Source organism: Amblyraja radiata, chromosome 13 (assembly GCF_010909765.2).
Source record: "Amblyraja radiata isolate CabotCenter1 chromosome 13, sAmbRad1.1.pri, whole genome shotgun sequence".
Classification (NCBI taxonomy): Eukaryota; Metazoa; Chordata; class Chondrichthyes; order Rajiformes; family Rajidae; genus Amblyraja; species Amblyraja radiata.
This window is the reverse complement of record NC_045968.1, coordinates 6,252,539-6,267,558: the sequence shown is the minus strand read 5'-3', so window position 1 is coordinate 6,267,558 and position 15,020 is coordinate 6,252,539. Positions and strand designations below refer to the sequence as shown.

General features: G+C 43.0%; 1 protein-coding gene across 1 annotated transcript in view; it reads left to right on the top strand.

The window, feature by feature from the left end:
• The window catches only part of cul3 (cullin 3), a 62,045-nt gene that overhangs the window by 9,114 nt on the left and 37,911 nt on the right, over positions 1 to 15,020 (top strand). The window contains exon 2 of the mRNA XM_033031137.1: positions 14,658 to 14,855. Within this exon, the coding sequence (XP_032887028.1) occupies positions 14,658 to 14,855 (198 nt within the window). The remainder of the gene's footprint in view (positions 1 to 14,657; positions 14,856 to 15,020) is intronic.

Genomic DNA, 15,020 nt, shown 5'->3' with positions numbered 1-15,020 from the left:
AATTATGGATTGATTTATGCTGAGGAGTTCTGAATAGAACTGAACATTGTGTAATCATTGGCAAACCAGCCTACTTCTGGCTTAGTAAAGGGACAAAGATGGCGATGAGGCAGCTATGCAAGGATGCTCACCCAAGGAGCTCTTGGAATGATATCCTGGGGTTGGGGTGATTGACCTCCATCAACAGCAAGAGTGAGATATGACTCCATCCCAAATGTTCATTGACTTTGTCATCAAGGAATCCTGGAAACATACTTGTTTAAATGCCTTCTTGATGTCAAGGTCAGTCACTCTCGCCCCCCACTCCATCACCCCCCAACCACCCTCCTCCCCAGGCACTCCAGCACTTTGTGTCCTGTGTATAGCCAGCATATGCAATTCTTTGTTAAAACATTTATAGCTTTATTACTGGATTAGTAATTGTGATACTGAAATGTATTCCATTAGTCCAAAATGGGGTTGAATTGGAAACAATGTGTATCAAGGATTGAATTTTCTAATTTGTTACAAAAAAGATTGGCATATAGTCAACTTTAACTTCAATTAAGATATTTAAAAAAAGATCTTCTATTTTTAATTTTCCTGAAGGCCATTTACTAATTTTGATTTTGTGAGTGAGTCCTGAATATCTTAAATTCACACAAGAACGTGCATTTAGATGTGCATGAGGCCAGCAGACATTTTTTTGAAGGTACACAAAACTGCTGGAGAAACTCAGCGAGTGCAGCAGCATCTATGGAGCTAAGGAAATGGGCAACGTTTCGGGCCGAACCCCAAGGGTTTCGGCCAGAAACGTTGCCTGTTTCCTTCGCTCCATAGATGCTGCTGCACCCGCTGAGTTTCTCCAGCATTTTTGTGTACCTTCGATTTTCCAGCATCTGCAGTTCCTTCTTAGACATTTTTTTGAGTCTGGATGGTTGCCAGAACACTTGACAGCTGAGAGGATGTACTGCCTTTATAGTATCCGTATTTTAGTATGTGTTGAAAAGTGGGATCTTATCTGAAAATTATGTAATTGCAGTGTATATTCAACTAATCTTTTTTTCACAATGAAAGTATTTAATTTTTGCAAGTGATTTGACTGATTCTATATTTGCTATATTAACTAATTCATATGGTCTAGATTTGACACCTGAAAATACCACTTCCTGTGTATTGCATCAAATGATCCACTGACATTTTTAATTGGATGGTTGATTTCTTGCCTCTTCATCTGGATTATTAGAGTTTACTATAGGGATTTCAAGTAATCAAGATTGGATACAGTCCTCTCAGTAAGGGACTAAATTGTTTGTTTGCTGTTAGTCTCTGACTTAGCAAATAGTCTTAGACTACCATCTAAGTCATATGGTCTGCTCTCAACGTACTAATAATATTTTGTGTATAACCTTTATTAATAACCTCATGGAAACTCGTGGACAAAATCCACTGTAGGCTTTAGAAATACAGCATGGAAATTGGCCCTTTAGTCCATGAGTGCGTGCCGACAAGCGATCACCCCATACACTAGCACTATCTTGCATACTAGTAACAATTTACAATTTTACCGAAGAAAATTAACCTACAAACCTGTACATCTTTGGAATGTGGGAGGAAACTGGTGCATCTGGAGAAAACCCACACGGTCACAGGGAGAACATACAAACTCCACCCAGACTGCACCCAAAGTCACGATCGAACCTGAGTCTCTGGCGTTATAAGGCATCAACTCTACCGCTGCGCCACTGTGCCAGCCCAAAAAAATATAGTTGTTAGGTTCCCAGTCCTTTGTGAAACATTTTTTTAATTAACATTTTCCATTCCATTACAAAGGTAGATGCAACAAGGTTATAGAAACCTCTTTAAGACATTCACTTTAAGACTTTGAAAGCATGTAGAACATTTTTTCCTTGGTGTATTTATATCTTTGCACTATGTGTTATTCTCATTGCCATATAAAAGTCAACCACGTTGATGGGATTGGAGCGGCATCAGGTTCAACAGTTTAAGAATGGCAAATTTTCTTCCCTGACGGGCACAAATGAAGCTGATTTATATTAACAGCAACCTGTTGTTACATGATCACCATAACTAATACTAGACATTTAAATTCATGATCACTTGGATAATCCCCAGATACCATGGTGGGATTAAAAATTGTTTTTGTACTGGTTGCCCAAAATCTGGACACTGCCACTCTAATTTCACCTGTGTTCAACCATATCTCTTCAAATTTAGTCTACCTTCGAGATACAGCATGGAAGCAGGCCCCTTGGCCCACCGAGTCCACGCCAACCGTCAATAACCTGTACACACTAGTTTACATTATCCCTCTTACTCATCCACTCCCTACACACCAAGGACAATTTACAGTGGCCACTTAACCTACAAACCCGCACATCTTTGAGGTGTGGGAGGAAACCAAAGCACCCAGAGGAAACCCACACAGCCATAGAGAGAACGTGCATAATCCACACAGACCACACCTGAAGTCAGGATTGAACCCGGGTCACCAGGGCTGTGAAGCAGCAGCTCTACCAGCAGTGCCACTATACTGCCCAATTCTGAAGGATATCCTAGAAAGTATTTTGGAATGCATTGCATTCAGTCATTCATTCCACTCCTTGAACATTTTTCATTTCCTTAGTCCATGGGGAAGAAGTCGGTGGGGGAGGGGGTGAAGAATAAAAATCCCGTGTCCATAAACAGCATATCATTGGTTCTGGAGGACCCCACTTATTTCACTGAAATTTTGTAACCCGTTGCCCATCAATACTTCCCGGATTCTCCAACTGCTCACCTGTGTTAGACACAAGTAATAGGTACACTAATAAATTTTACTACTAGTGCATCTTTGGGATGTGAGAGTAATCAGATGCAGGCAAGTGAAACTGCAGTGAGGGAGGGTGTGCTTCCTGTGCGTAGAAAACACCTGAGGTTAGGATTCGATTTGGGTTGCCTGAGCAGTGAGGTAGCAGCTTTTACTGCTTTAGCTCCAGTGTTATCAACATTTATACCATTACACGAGTGGTCAGACTGAACCAAACCTTTGTTATTCTACTATTTATGTGTCACTTTATTGATTGTGCCATGATGTCACTATATCTATTATTAATACATTATCAAATTTTACTATATGCAGGTCAAAAGTTGTGTAATTCACCTTTTGGCATTTAGAAATTTAGAGTATATTGGTTAAAAGGGTATTTGATTTCTGACAATTACTGGATTGGGTTTGTATGTGGAATGTGTTTGCGATTAACTGACTTCTGCCATTAGTGTTGGAAGTTAGGACGAACTAGATTAACGTTTGGAGTAATTTAATCAACATTGATTTTCCAATAATGTATAAGTGGTGGTCTGGTTTGCAGATGTTTTAATTTTCCCAATAATTTTGTGTTATGACCATGATTGAGAATAGATTCTCATTTCATCTTGTTAAGAGCTTAGTTGTTGATCACAAGATCTCTTTCTTGAACTTTGTCTCATTGTTGTTAATCTGGCTGACAATGGTGATGTTATCAGTGAACTTAAAGATGGAGTTGGCGTTGTCCCCAGGAGCCGCGCGGGTGGCGGGAGTGTCCCGGGGAGCATTGCTCGCGGGCCCAATCCACACGCTGAACAACCGCGACGCCGACGCCCGGAACGTGCCGCGGTAGGCCCGACTCGTCCCACAGGCCTCCCAGGGGACTGCGGAGAAGCCGGGCGGCGAGGCCTGTCTGGAGCAGCTTCACCGTTGGAGAGAGCGGAAGCCGCGGGGGTGGTGGAGCCTCGGCGGTGGCGGAACCTCGGTGACAGTGAAGCGTGAGGGGGGGGGAGAGGGGGAAGAATGGGGATCTGGCGTGGGGTGACCGGCGTGAATAACAATGGAGGGCCTGGGGGGGGGGGGGGGTGCGTGTGCAGTGGAGAACAATGGGGGCCCAGTGTGGGGGGACCACCGTGAGGGATGGTGGGAAAACAAGGGGGGGGGGAGGGGCGGTAGCACTGTGGTATTAGAATCCTCTACCCAGGGGATAAGCCTGTGTTCGTTTGTTTGTTCGTGCGTTCCGGTTTGTGCAGTCAGCAAACAGTCACTTGTCCTTTTTTTCACTTTTAATTTCAAGTTTTTGTGTACGTTGTGTGTTGTGATGTTGGCAAGCCAATTTCCCTCTGGGGATGAATAAAGTTTATCATATCGTACTTGGCCACATGGTCAAGGGTGTACAGGGAGCAGAGCAAAGAACAGACCAGGACAAACCTGAGGGGCGCCAGTGTTGAGGGTCAGGATGAAGGAAGTGTTATGTCCAATTCTAACCTACAGGTCTGCCAGTCAGGAAGACCGGAAGCCAATTGCCGATGGAGGTCCCCAAGCTAAGGTTTAAAATTTATAAAGAATCTAATTTGGAATTATGGTGTTAAAGGTTGATCTGTTGTTGATGAATAGCATCCTGATATGAATGTCTCAAGGGACCACATCACCCTGGCCTCTCTCCATGGGCTCCCTGTGCGGTTCCGTATAAACTTCAAGATCCTCCTCCATGTCTACAAAGCCCTCAATGGGCTTGCCCCCACCTACATAAAAAGTCTTCTCACCCACCACTCCACCTCCAGGCCCCTCAGATCGGCCGACTTGGGGCTGCTGAATATCCCACGGTCTAGGCTGCGGTTGCAGCCCCTAGACTGTGGAACAGCATCCCCCTTCCCATCAGAACTGCCCCCTCCATCGACTCTTTTAAGTCAAGACTAAGGACTTATCTATACTACCAAGCCTTTCCTGACGTCCTCTGAGTGAGGGCTACATGTATATATGTATGTAGTTTGTTTTGTAGTGCTATTCTTATAACAAATGTAAAGCACTTTGGCCAACGAGAGTTGTTTTTTAAATGTGCTATATAAATAAATGTGACTTGACTTGACTTGATTGCAAGAGTGATGGCATCATCCATAGGCCGATTGTTCCGGTGTGCAAGTTTCTAGAATATCCAGAAGACAAGCGCAGAACACCTCATTATGGTTAAAGAGTTGGGTCTGAAGACGGGTCTCGACCCGAAACGTCACCCATTCCTTCTCTCCAGAGATGCTGCCTGTCCTGCTGAGTTACTCCAGCATTTTATCTACCTCATTATGGTTGATGTTAGAGTTATTGGGCAGTAATCATTGAGACAGATCATTTTATTTTACTTGGGGACTGGAATAATGGAACTGATTATTTTATCTAGGTTGTAAAAAAGAGTTGGCAATTGAAATTGTGTTGCTCTTGTGAGTGACAGAAGAGGATTCTAGAGATGTGAAAATGTGTATGCAGAATGACATTTATTTTGGATATATAACATCTATGGCTTTTAAATATTTAGATGTCAACTTTTGTGGAGAGTGAAACTGAATTAACATTTTGGATTATTTTGTCAGAAAGTCAATTAACCTGAAATATTAATTGTTTCTGTGTTGCCTAAGTTAATTTTTTTTAAATTCACATTTGGCTATGTTTCATATTTCCAGCTTTGGAATTATTCTTTTCCTTTTTAATTTTGGTTTCTTTAGATTTTGTTAGCCTTTATTTCCTATTGTAATGCATAAACTATTATCTAACAAAAATATGACTTTGGTCAATCGAGCCTTTCAAGAATTACAAATAAAGTCTGATTCAAATTATAATTGATACTGACAAGCCTTTTGGCCTCCATTTGAATTTAGATTTCATTTTTGGAAGTACATTAGCTGAGAAATACCGTTTATAAAATGTTTTAGCTGGCCAAGTATTTGAGTTATATCAAACAAAATGTGCCTTTTTAATTGAATCAATTACTTAAATGTTCAAGTCTGTGCACTGTGGGTGGTTTGATTGTAATCGTGTATAGTCTTTTCACTGACTGGATAGCACGTAACAAAAAAGCGTTTCACTATACCTCTGTACACGAGACAATAATAATAAACTAAACTAAAGACATTTTAATACTAGTTTTGAGTTGTTTACCTCCATTCAAAGGCCTCCTTTTCCCTGAGTTCCGTACATCATCTTTTCTGTTGCATTAGTGAAGTATCACTTGTCCTGAATCTCCTTTTGGAACCACCTCCACCACTCTGCAGCATTCAACATCGACTCCCGTTTCATCCACATCTACCAATACATGATCCGTAGGAATTTGACTTTTCCCACGCATGGTGTTTGATACTATTCAACATGGACATGTTTCCTTGCAGAAGTAGCAATGTATGAATGTTTGTCCCTCATGCACATAATTCATTGGCAGTTTCTTTGGAAGCATTTGCCAATACATACGTTGCACTTGCCCAATGTGAAAGTCTAAATTTATTTAAAAAGATAAATCATTCAGAAATAAACATTTAAAAAGTAAATATGATTAATCAAGAAGATGTGCAAATAAAATAAGTGTAATTTTTACCTTTCTCCTTGCTGTGACTTCATAGGTCTACTATCACCTTTGAAATTGTTGTAGTTTGGTATCCTTGAGTCTTATGTGGCACAGGATCTGAGTGGTGATTTCTCCAGACTGGTGCATTGCATGCAGTGATGGAGCAAACTATTCTGTGCCGTCCTTGGGATCTGTCAGTAAGTTCCAGGCATCCTTATTTACAGGGTATGCCCTGAATTACATTTATATAGTTGACTTGGCACAATTTAGCCCACTATTTGTAATTGATAACAAAGTTTGAATTAGATTCTGCAAACTCAGTTTCTTATTTAACATGAGATGAGCTTCTGATCTTTTCACATGGTACCCATCATCAAATTAGTTATTTAACATTCTGTAACATTATCCATCTCTACCTGGTCTACATGTTTGTGCTTAATGTCCCTGTAGAATCTCTTAGAATTTTCCTAAACTTGCCTGCCTGATGCATTTTATGTTGTCCTCTTGCCCACCCAATTGATGACGTTAATTTACTCCTACACTTCTTATATTGGTGGAGGGATTCGCTAGATCCCAACTGCCTAAATCTGACATGCCTCCTTTTGCTCTCTTCAATCATGGTTATCTAAACATGCCAGACTTGCCCATCATCCTTCAACGGGAACATGCTGCACCTGTGCTCTTGCTATTTCATTATTATGGGGCTTTTTCACGGGGCGAGTTGACGCAAGATGTCACCAGAGTGAAGAGGTCGTGGTCCAGCACGAGTCTCGCACGATATAACGGGGGTAGATAAAGAGTTCCCACGGTACTCGGCATTTCTGTTATTTGTGCGAGTGACTTGTCCGTTTCCCGAGCTTTCGCGTTAAATCTTGAATGAACATCGTGAACTACACGTGACACAAATGATGTAACTTTTTTTTTCACACACTATATATATCCTCCCTTGGTTGAATTGGCTCATTTGGAGACATATTTTACTGTGTATGTGGGAGACACAGATGGACTGAGCACAGTACCTCGGTCTTACTGTGTGTGGGAGAGGGGGAGAAAGAGACGTACACTCACAGAGGCAGAGTCTCTCAGCCTGTGTAAGAGGGAGGGAGAGAGAGAGAGAGGCACACACAAGGTGGATGTGAAATCTCACCTGCCTGTTTCAGTGACAGACACCCGCCGCCAGTAAATGAAGACACCCCCATCTGTCTCCCCCTCCTCTCCCTCGACTCCCCCCCAAGTGTTCCTGTTAAAAAGATTATCCAACAATGACAATTAGGTGGGACGTCCTCGAAGGACACATGTTCCCTTGTCGATATTGAGACCACCTGTTTTACTCACCTTCTGTCCCCTCTGTCCAGCTTCCGGGTTTACCGTTCGCAGGAGTTCCCACGCGCTATATCTCTAAAATCTGAAGTTAGGTAATGTCTAAAGGAACTGCAGACGCTGGTTAATGCTGTTTAATACGCACAGAAGGACACAAAATGTTGGTGTAACTCAGCAGGTAAGTCAGATCTGGGAAGAAAAACATAAAAAGCTGGAGTAAGTCAGCGGGTCAGGCAGCATCTCTGGAGAAAAAGAATAGGTGGCGATTCGAATCGGAACCCTTCTTCAGACATCCTAATCGGAATTGAGTCTGAAGATGTGTCTCGTCCCGAAACATCAGCTATTTTTCTCCAGAGATGCTGCTTGACTCGCTGAGTTACTCCAGCTTTTTGTGTCTGTCTTCGGTTTAAACCAGCATGTGCAGTTCACTCCTTACACGGGTCTCTGTACAACATTGATTGGTAGCGTTCCGGACCCCTGGACCCGAGGACTTCGAGCTGTATCTCTCAAAGAAGTACATGTGAAAAATTTCTCACGGACCATAAAAATGCGTAACCTTTCAGTAAAGTCCCTTTTAAAGTCCCTTTTAAAGATTATAGTTATTTTCTTGAATCTCATTAACATAACTCATGAATAAGTTGATGTCCATATGCGGATGCAAATCTTTATTTTTATTTATTTTTTAAATTCAATCCCACAGAAGATAATTTTTACTCACCTTCTGTCCCCTCTGTCCAGCTTCCGGGTTCACCGTTCGCAGGAGTTCCCACGGTACCCGCAAGAGTTATTACGGATATCGCACTGGCCACTACGTTCATATAATGTTGCAATATTCAACCACAAGTGTACAAGTCAATCTTGGAGAAATTCAAACTTTCTTGAATTTTCTCCCGAGTGACCAAGTTACACGATGACCTGCCGTTAGCGCTACCGTGGTCCACGGTGGTCCACGAATGCCGTACTGTTATCGCACGAGGTTCCCACGATGTTAAACTCCGGTTAACTCTTGCGTCAAGTCGCCCCGTGAAAAGGCCGCTTTAGACATATAACAAAGATCTTGATATTGTTGTGGGTTTATTATTGTCACCTCTACTGAGATATAGTGAAAAGGTTTGTTTACATGCTATCCTATCCAACAGGTATTGCAAGATAAAATGACCAGAGTGCAGAATATAATATTATAATGTTATAGGGTTAGTTACAGAGAAGGTGCAAAAATAAAGTACATCACTCGCTAGGTTGGGAGATCTGGACTACACCTGCAGCGTACTTGAAAACTGTTTATTAGTCTGATAAAAGCAAGAAAGAAGTGTTCCTGAATCTGGTGGAATGTGCTTTTAAGCTTTTGCATCTTCTGGCTAACTGGAGGAGGGAAGAAGAGGGAATGACAGAGGTATAAATGTTGAGGAGACCTCACCTCACCTATTCCTTTTCTCCAGAGATGCTGCTTGACCAGCTGAATTACTCCAGCTTTTTGTGTCTATTTTGAGGTATAAATGTTCTTTGATTATGTTGGTTACTTTCCCAAGGCAATGTAAAGTGTAGATGGAGTCGATGGGGGTAGGCTGGTTTGCGATGGATTGGGCTACATGCACAACACTGCAATTTCTTGCTGTCTTCGATATAACTATTGCCAAACAGATATGTGACACATCCTGATAGGATGATTACTACAGTGCAACTGTAAAAGTTGGGGAAGATTGTTGGAGACCTGCCAAACTTAAGTAATCTGAGGAAATCGAGGCATTGCTGTGCTTTCTGGTGGTACCTTCAATGTGGTTGGTCCAGGACAAATTGCTGGTGATATTTACACCTCGGATTCTGGAGCTCTCGACCATCTCCACCTCCGCACCATTGATGATGACTAGGGCGTATACGCCACCTTATTTCCTGAAGTCAATAACTTAACTACTTTGTCTTGCTGGTGTTGAGGGAGTGTCTCAGTTTGCTCTTGCTCTCGTTCTCTTCGCATTACACAGCCTAACCTAGTGGATATGTCACGTAGTCAGCCCTGTGTTTTACTCTTTTCACGATCCTTTATTTTCTCACACTACAACTGCTCTTAGCCTTTGTTCTAATTTTCTAACTGCCCTCTTTATCCCAATAATTACTGACCTCAACGTATCTTATCGGTAATATTGGCCTTGTCCTATGAGAGTGTACACTTATTTTGTCTTATCCATCCTTCCCCACCTTCTCTGCTAATTAAACTAACTTGCTTGCTGTCTTTCCCAGTTCTGATGAAAAATGTTCAAACATTTTCTTTTTGCTTGGACGCTGCCTGACATATTGAGTGCTTCTAGCATATTCTGATTCTCAGTCTTCCAGCATGGGCAGTGTTTTTAATTTTCCTTTGGTATTACTTTTTGGGATGTACCTGGGATTTGTTATCAAGGTAAACTGACAGAATACTTGGATAGATAATAAATGGTATACAGGTGCACAACCTTTTATCCGAAGATCCAAATAACGAAAACCTCCGAATAGCGGCCATTTTTTCGGTCCTTGAAGAAAGGTCCTTGAAAACATTCACCGAGGGCGGCCCGCAGAGGTGACAGCGGAACCTCCGGTCGGTCCTCGAAGAAAGGGGAACTAAATCCCCATTCATAAAAGAGAAGATGAGGGTATATTGCTCGGGAGGGTTAATAATTGATAATATGCTGCTGCCTGCCCGCTGAATTAAAAAGTTCCCACGGTAGACTCACGATATACAGTGTTTCGTGAGTCTTGCGTGGGAACTTTTTAACTCAGCGGGGCAGGCAGCAGCAGATTGTCGCTCGCTTCAGTATCACCCCACCTACACCCCTCTGCTTCCCGGCCATGTGTGTGACCCCTTCCCTCCCCTCTCCAGCTCCCCGCCCACTGCACCGGCGCAGGGGCTTTGCACTGTCTTCACGTCGGCGATTGCAGCAGGACCGTGTCAGGACCAATTGGACACCGACCACCAGGCCCACCGCAAGCACGGAGATCCCAGAGACCCACAGCCAACAGCAGGCCAGCCCAGCCCCACTCCAACTACAGAGGAACCTGGGTTGCGGATGACGGGGCGCAGCTCGGGGCGTCGTAGGGGCCCATCGGGGAGCGGCCACTCAAAGCCACGCCGGGAGATGTAGGGCCCTGCCCCGGTCTTGATGTTGGAGCCCCCGGCGGGCGCTAGCAAGTCCGCGGCAATTTACAGCCGCGCCGGGCGTTGTAAGGCCCCCCTCCAGGTCACTCTCAACCTCTATGATGTTTGCTCTCAACCCCGTAATTCGGGCGGGAGAAGTCGCCGCTGCCGGTGCCCTGCAAAGCGGTCTCCCACCGGAGACCCGCGAGCTCCCGGTGTCACCATCCACCGGAGTCGGGTCGCAGCAGCTCGCCCCCGCAACTCTCCACGCTCCGAAGCTGGCTAGCTCCACGGAGGTAGGTCCGTAGGTCCACAGCTCCCACCGCCGCCCACCGACCCCCAGGCCCACTGCAAGCACGGAGATCCAAGAGACCCACAGCCAGCAGCAACTCCAGCCCAGCCCCGCTCCAACTCCAGAGGAACACGTAGGGGCAGAAGCTGATGGTGTGCAAGGTACGTCTTGTTCTTGGGGTGGCGGATGAGGGGGCGCAGCTCGGGCTTTGTTGCTGTGGCGGCCAAAGATCATAGAGGAGCTCCTCTATGATCTTTGGTAGCGGCCCATCGGGGAGTGGATTCCTCTGGAGTTGGAGGGGGAGGGGGGTATTGTGCTGTTTGATCGCCCCCTGCTATCCCAGGGACAGGGAGACACAGCGGCTTTTTAGACTGGTGGGCAATCACTTCCAAAGTTCTGCCCACATAGTCAGTACACTTCTCCTACACTGTATTTCATACAAACATTTATTCTGCAAGAAAAAACGACATTGAAGACTCAAACTCGCGATCGAGTAACTGCCAGGATCAAGGCGCAAACTCGCGACCTTGCGGATATGAGCCGAGCACTCTACCACTGAGCCAGCCATTAAAATCTACGCTAAAAAATTTCCATTCCGAAGACCGACAAATTCTGAATTACGAAAAGTGTCTGGTCCCAAGGCTTTCGGATAAAAGGTTGTGCACCTGTATTAGGTTCAGCATAAATTCTTTAACGGTGGAACATTTCTTGTTGATCTAGTTAAATTTTTATAGAAGTCACTTAAATGGTGGTGAAATTGTGAACCTTTACTGAATACTTTCTTGAATTGCATATAGGCTAACATCCAGTGGAAGTTAGCAATAACTAAAATGTAAAAGAAGCCTTGGGGAACACAGGTTGGAAATTGTTTTGAAGGTGGAAATTCTTTAACAGAGTGTGACAGGTCAAAATCTCCATGGATCTGCACAGTGCTTTAAGTGTTTCGCTGTGGATATAAAGACACACACAGTTCCGGATCCCTCCCAACTGCAATATGCAGCAAGTTGTCAAATGGCACAAACAACATGCAAAAAGACAAGGCTAATTTACTATTAAGTAAAACTGCTAAATGAAGTTCAATAATATTTTCTTCCTAACAACAGATTAAGCTTCATCAGCAACAACGATGAGTCGGCCTATAGGGAGGAGGTCCAGCTCCTAGCAGCATGGTGCGCTGACAACAACCTGGCCCTTAACTCCAAGAAGACCAAGGAGCTCATTGTGGACCACAGAAGGTCTAGGGGTAGCACGCACACCCCTGTCCATATTAACGGGACGGAGGTGGAGCGTGTTTCCAGCTTCAGGTTTCTGGGGTCAACATCTCTGATGACCTCTTGGACCCACAATACCTCAACACTGGTCAAGAAGGCTCACCAGCGTCTCTTCTTCCTGAGGAGACTAAAGAAGGTCCATCTGTCTCCTCAGATTCTGGTGAACTTCTACCGCTGCACCATCGAGAGCATCCTTACTAACTGTATCACAGTATGGTATGGCAACTGCTCTGTCTCCGACCGGAAAGCACTGCAGAGGGTGGTGAAAATTGCCCAACCCATCACCGGTTCCTCACTCCCCTCCATTGAGTCTGTCCAGAGCAAGCGATGTCTGCGAAGGGCGCGCAGCATGGTCAGGGACTGCTCTCACCCCAACCACAGACTGTTTACCCTCCTCCCATCCGGGAGGCGCTACAGGTCTCTCCGTTGCCGGACCAGCAGTTTCAGGAACAGCTTCTTCCCTGCGGCTGTTACACTACTTAACTCTGCACCTTGGTGATTTCCAGGCACCCCCCCCCCCCCCCCCCCCGACACTCCTCCCCCCAGAAAAATTGCACTACTGCTACTGTATGTACATATATATATTTTACTGTTCCATTATTCTATGTTCGCACTTCTGGGTGAGATGCTAACTGCATCTCATTGTCTCTGTGCTTGTACACTGCACAATGACAATGAAGTTTGAATCTGAATCTGAATAGCCTATCTGGAAAATCACGATTGGTTCATCACACATTGTACCTGAGGATGCATATAATTAATGGGGGTATAGTATAGGCACAGGAAATTAATATTAAAATCCTTAAACATATGATGGCAAAAGTTAGGCACAATTAGATATAATTAAGATGTTAAAAATGACAAAGGATTTGATGGGGTTGGAAAAAAAAATCTGAGGAGTTTGAAATGGGAGCACACAAGCTTGCTACTAAGTCCACTAAAAAGTGAAATCAAAAGTAGTTTATTTTTCAATGCATGATGTGGTGAAGGTGGAACTCTTCATGTGCACAAACAAATATTTTTGTTCAATTGAAATATTCAAGAATATATTGGGAAAACTTTGGTAGTTCAAATTTTTAAACCCTGGTAATTATTATTGAGATAAAATCACCAATGATCCTATTGAGAGACATACTAGTATTCATATATTCCTCTTTCATTATTATTCTTCCTCTAACTAACTCATCAGTATCGTGAAACATCTTGTGTATACTTGTGTATTAATTGAGTAACATAGCATGTAAACAGGCTCTTCAGCCCAATGTATCCTTGCTCACTTGGTTGCCTACCTGAGCTTGCTCCATTTATCTGCACTTGGCCGATATCCCTCTAAAGCTTTCCAGTCCATGTCCCTGTCCAAATAGCTTTTAGACCTTGTTATTGGAGCTAGCCTTATAAGTTTGTTAGACATCACTGTCACGGGCTGTATTGATAACGTTACCTATCGGGTCCCATATACCTTCAAGCTTACGTGAATATGGACATCAGTCCTAGTATTTGTCTTTGAGTCTATCAGATATTATTTAGAACATTTCTGTGAAGCCTCGTGCTTTGTTAGAGGCTGTATAATTGCATTTTTTTAAAATGTTCATTCTTAGTAAGTTACGAATTAAGGCATTTAACAAACACATTCATTTGCCATACCAAAGTCATGCCATTTTGAAGTAGATACTATTTTATCCTAATATTGTGGTGGTTCTTGCTGTCAGAACACCAAGAACCGCCGGACACTCCTTCTCCCAGAAAAATAGTATGTATATATATATATTTTACTGTTCCATTATTCTATGTTCGCTCTTCTGGGTGAGATGCTAACTGCATCTCGTTGTCTCTGTACTTGTACACTGCACAATGACAATGAAGTTTGAATCTGAATCTGAATATCCTATCTGGAAAATCACGATTGGTTCATCACTCATTGTACCTGAGGATGCATATAATTAATGGGGGTATAGTATAGGCACAGGAAATTAATATTAATATTGTGGTGGTTCTTGGTGTCAGAATTTTAGACTCTGCATAGACTGATAATTTATCAGATCTGTTATTTTTTTTCTTACATTGGCCTTGAAGCGAAGTAATAATGAGTTTTTTTAAGTGATGTATTACAAATCAAGTAAGCTACGAAAAGGTGGATGTAAACTGCATTGTGACAATTGCACCATTCTCCCTTCACTAACGTGACCACCATCCGTAGTAATGGTGAATAATCTCTGACTGATAGAAAAGTCTTTCTTTTAAGTGATTTTATCTTTACATTGTTATTTTATATTTGAAAATGAGCAGCCATTCGAATAGACTTGGAATACTCAAAGTTATTCATTTCAATCTTGCAGATGACTATGGATGAAAAGTATGTAAATAGTATCTGGGATCTACTGAAGAATGCCATCCAAGAGATTCAACGCAAAAATAATAGTGGACTCAGCTTTGAAGAACTGTACAGAAATGCATATACAATGGTATTGCATAAACATGGTGAGAAATTATATACTGGACTGAGAGAAGTTGTAACTGAGCATCTGATCAATAAGGTACGTGTCAGCTATTTTGGAGAAAAATAAGTAATAAGTTTGTTAATTAGCATTACTATGTATAAATGAATAGATTGCAAGATAGCACTGCACATTATATCTGTGATATGTACAGTTTGTAACGTTGAAACAGCCATCTTAGAGAACAGCTCTTGAGCTCGTGAT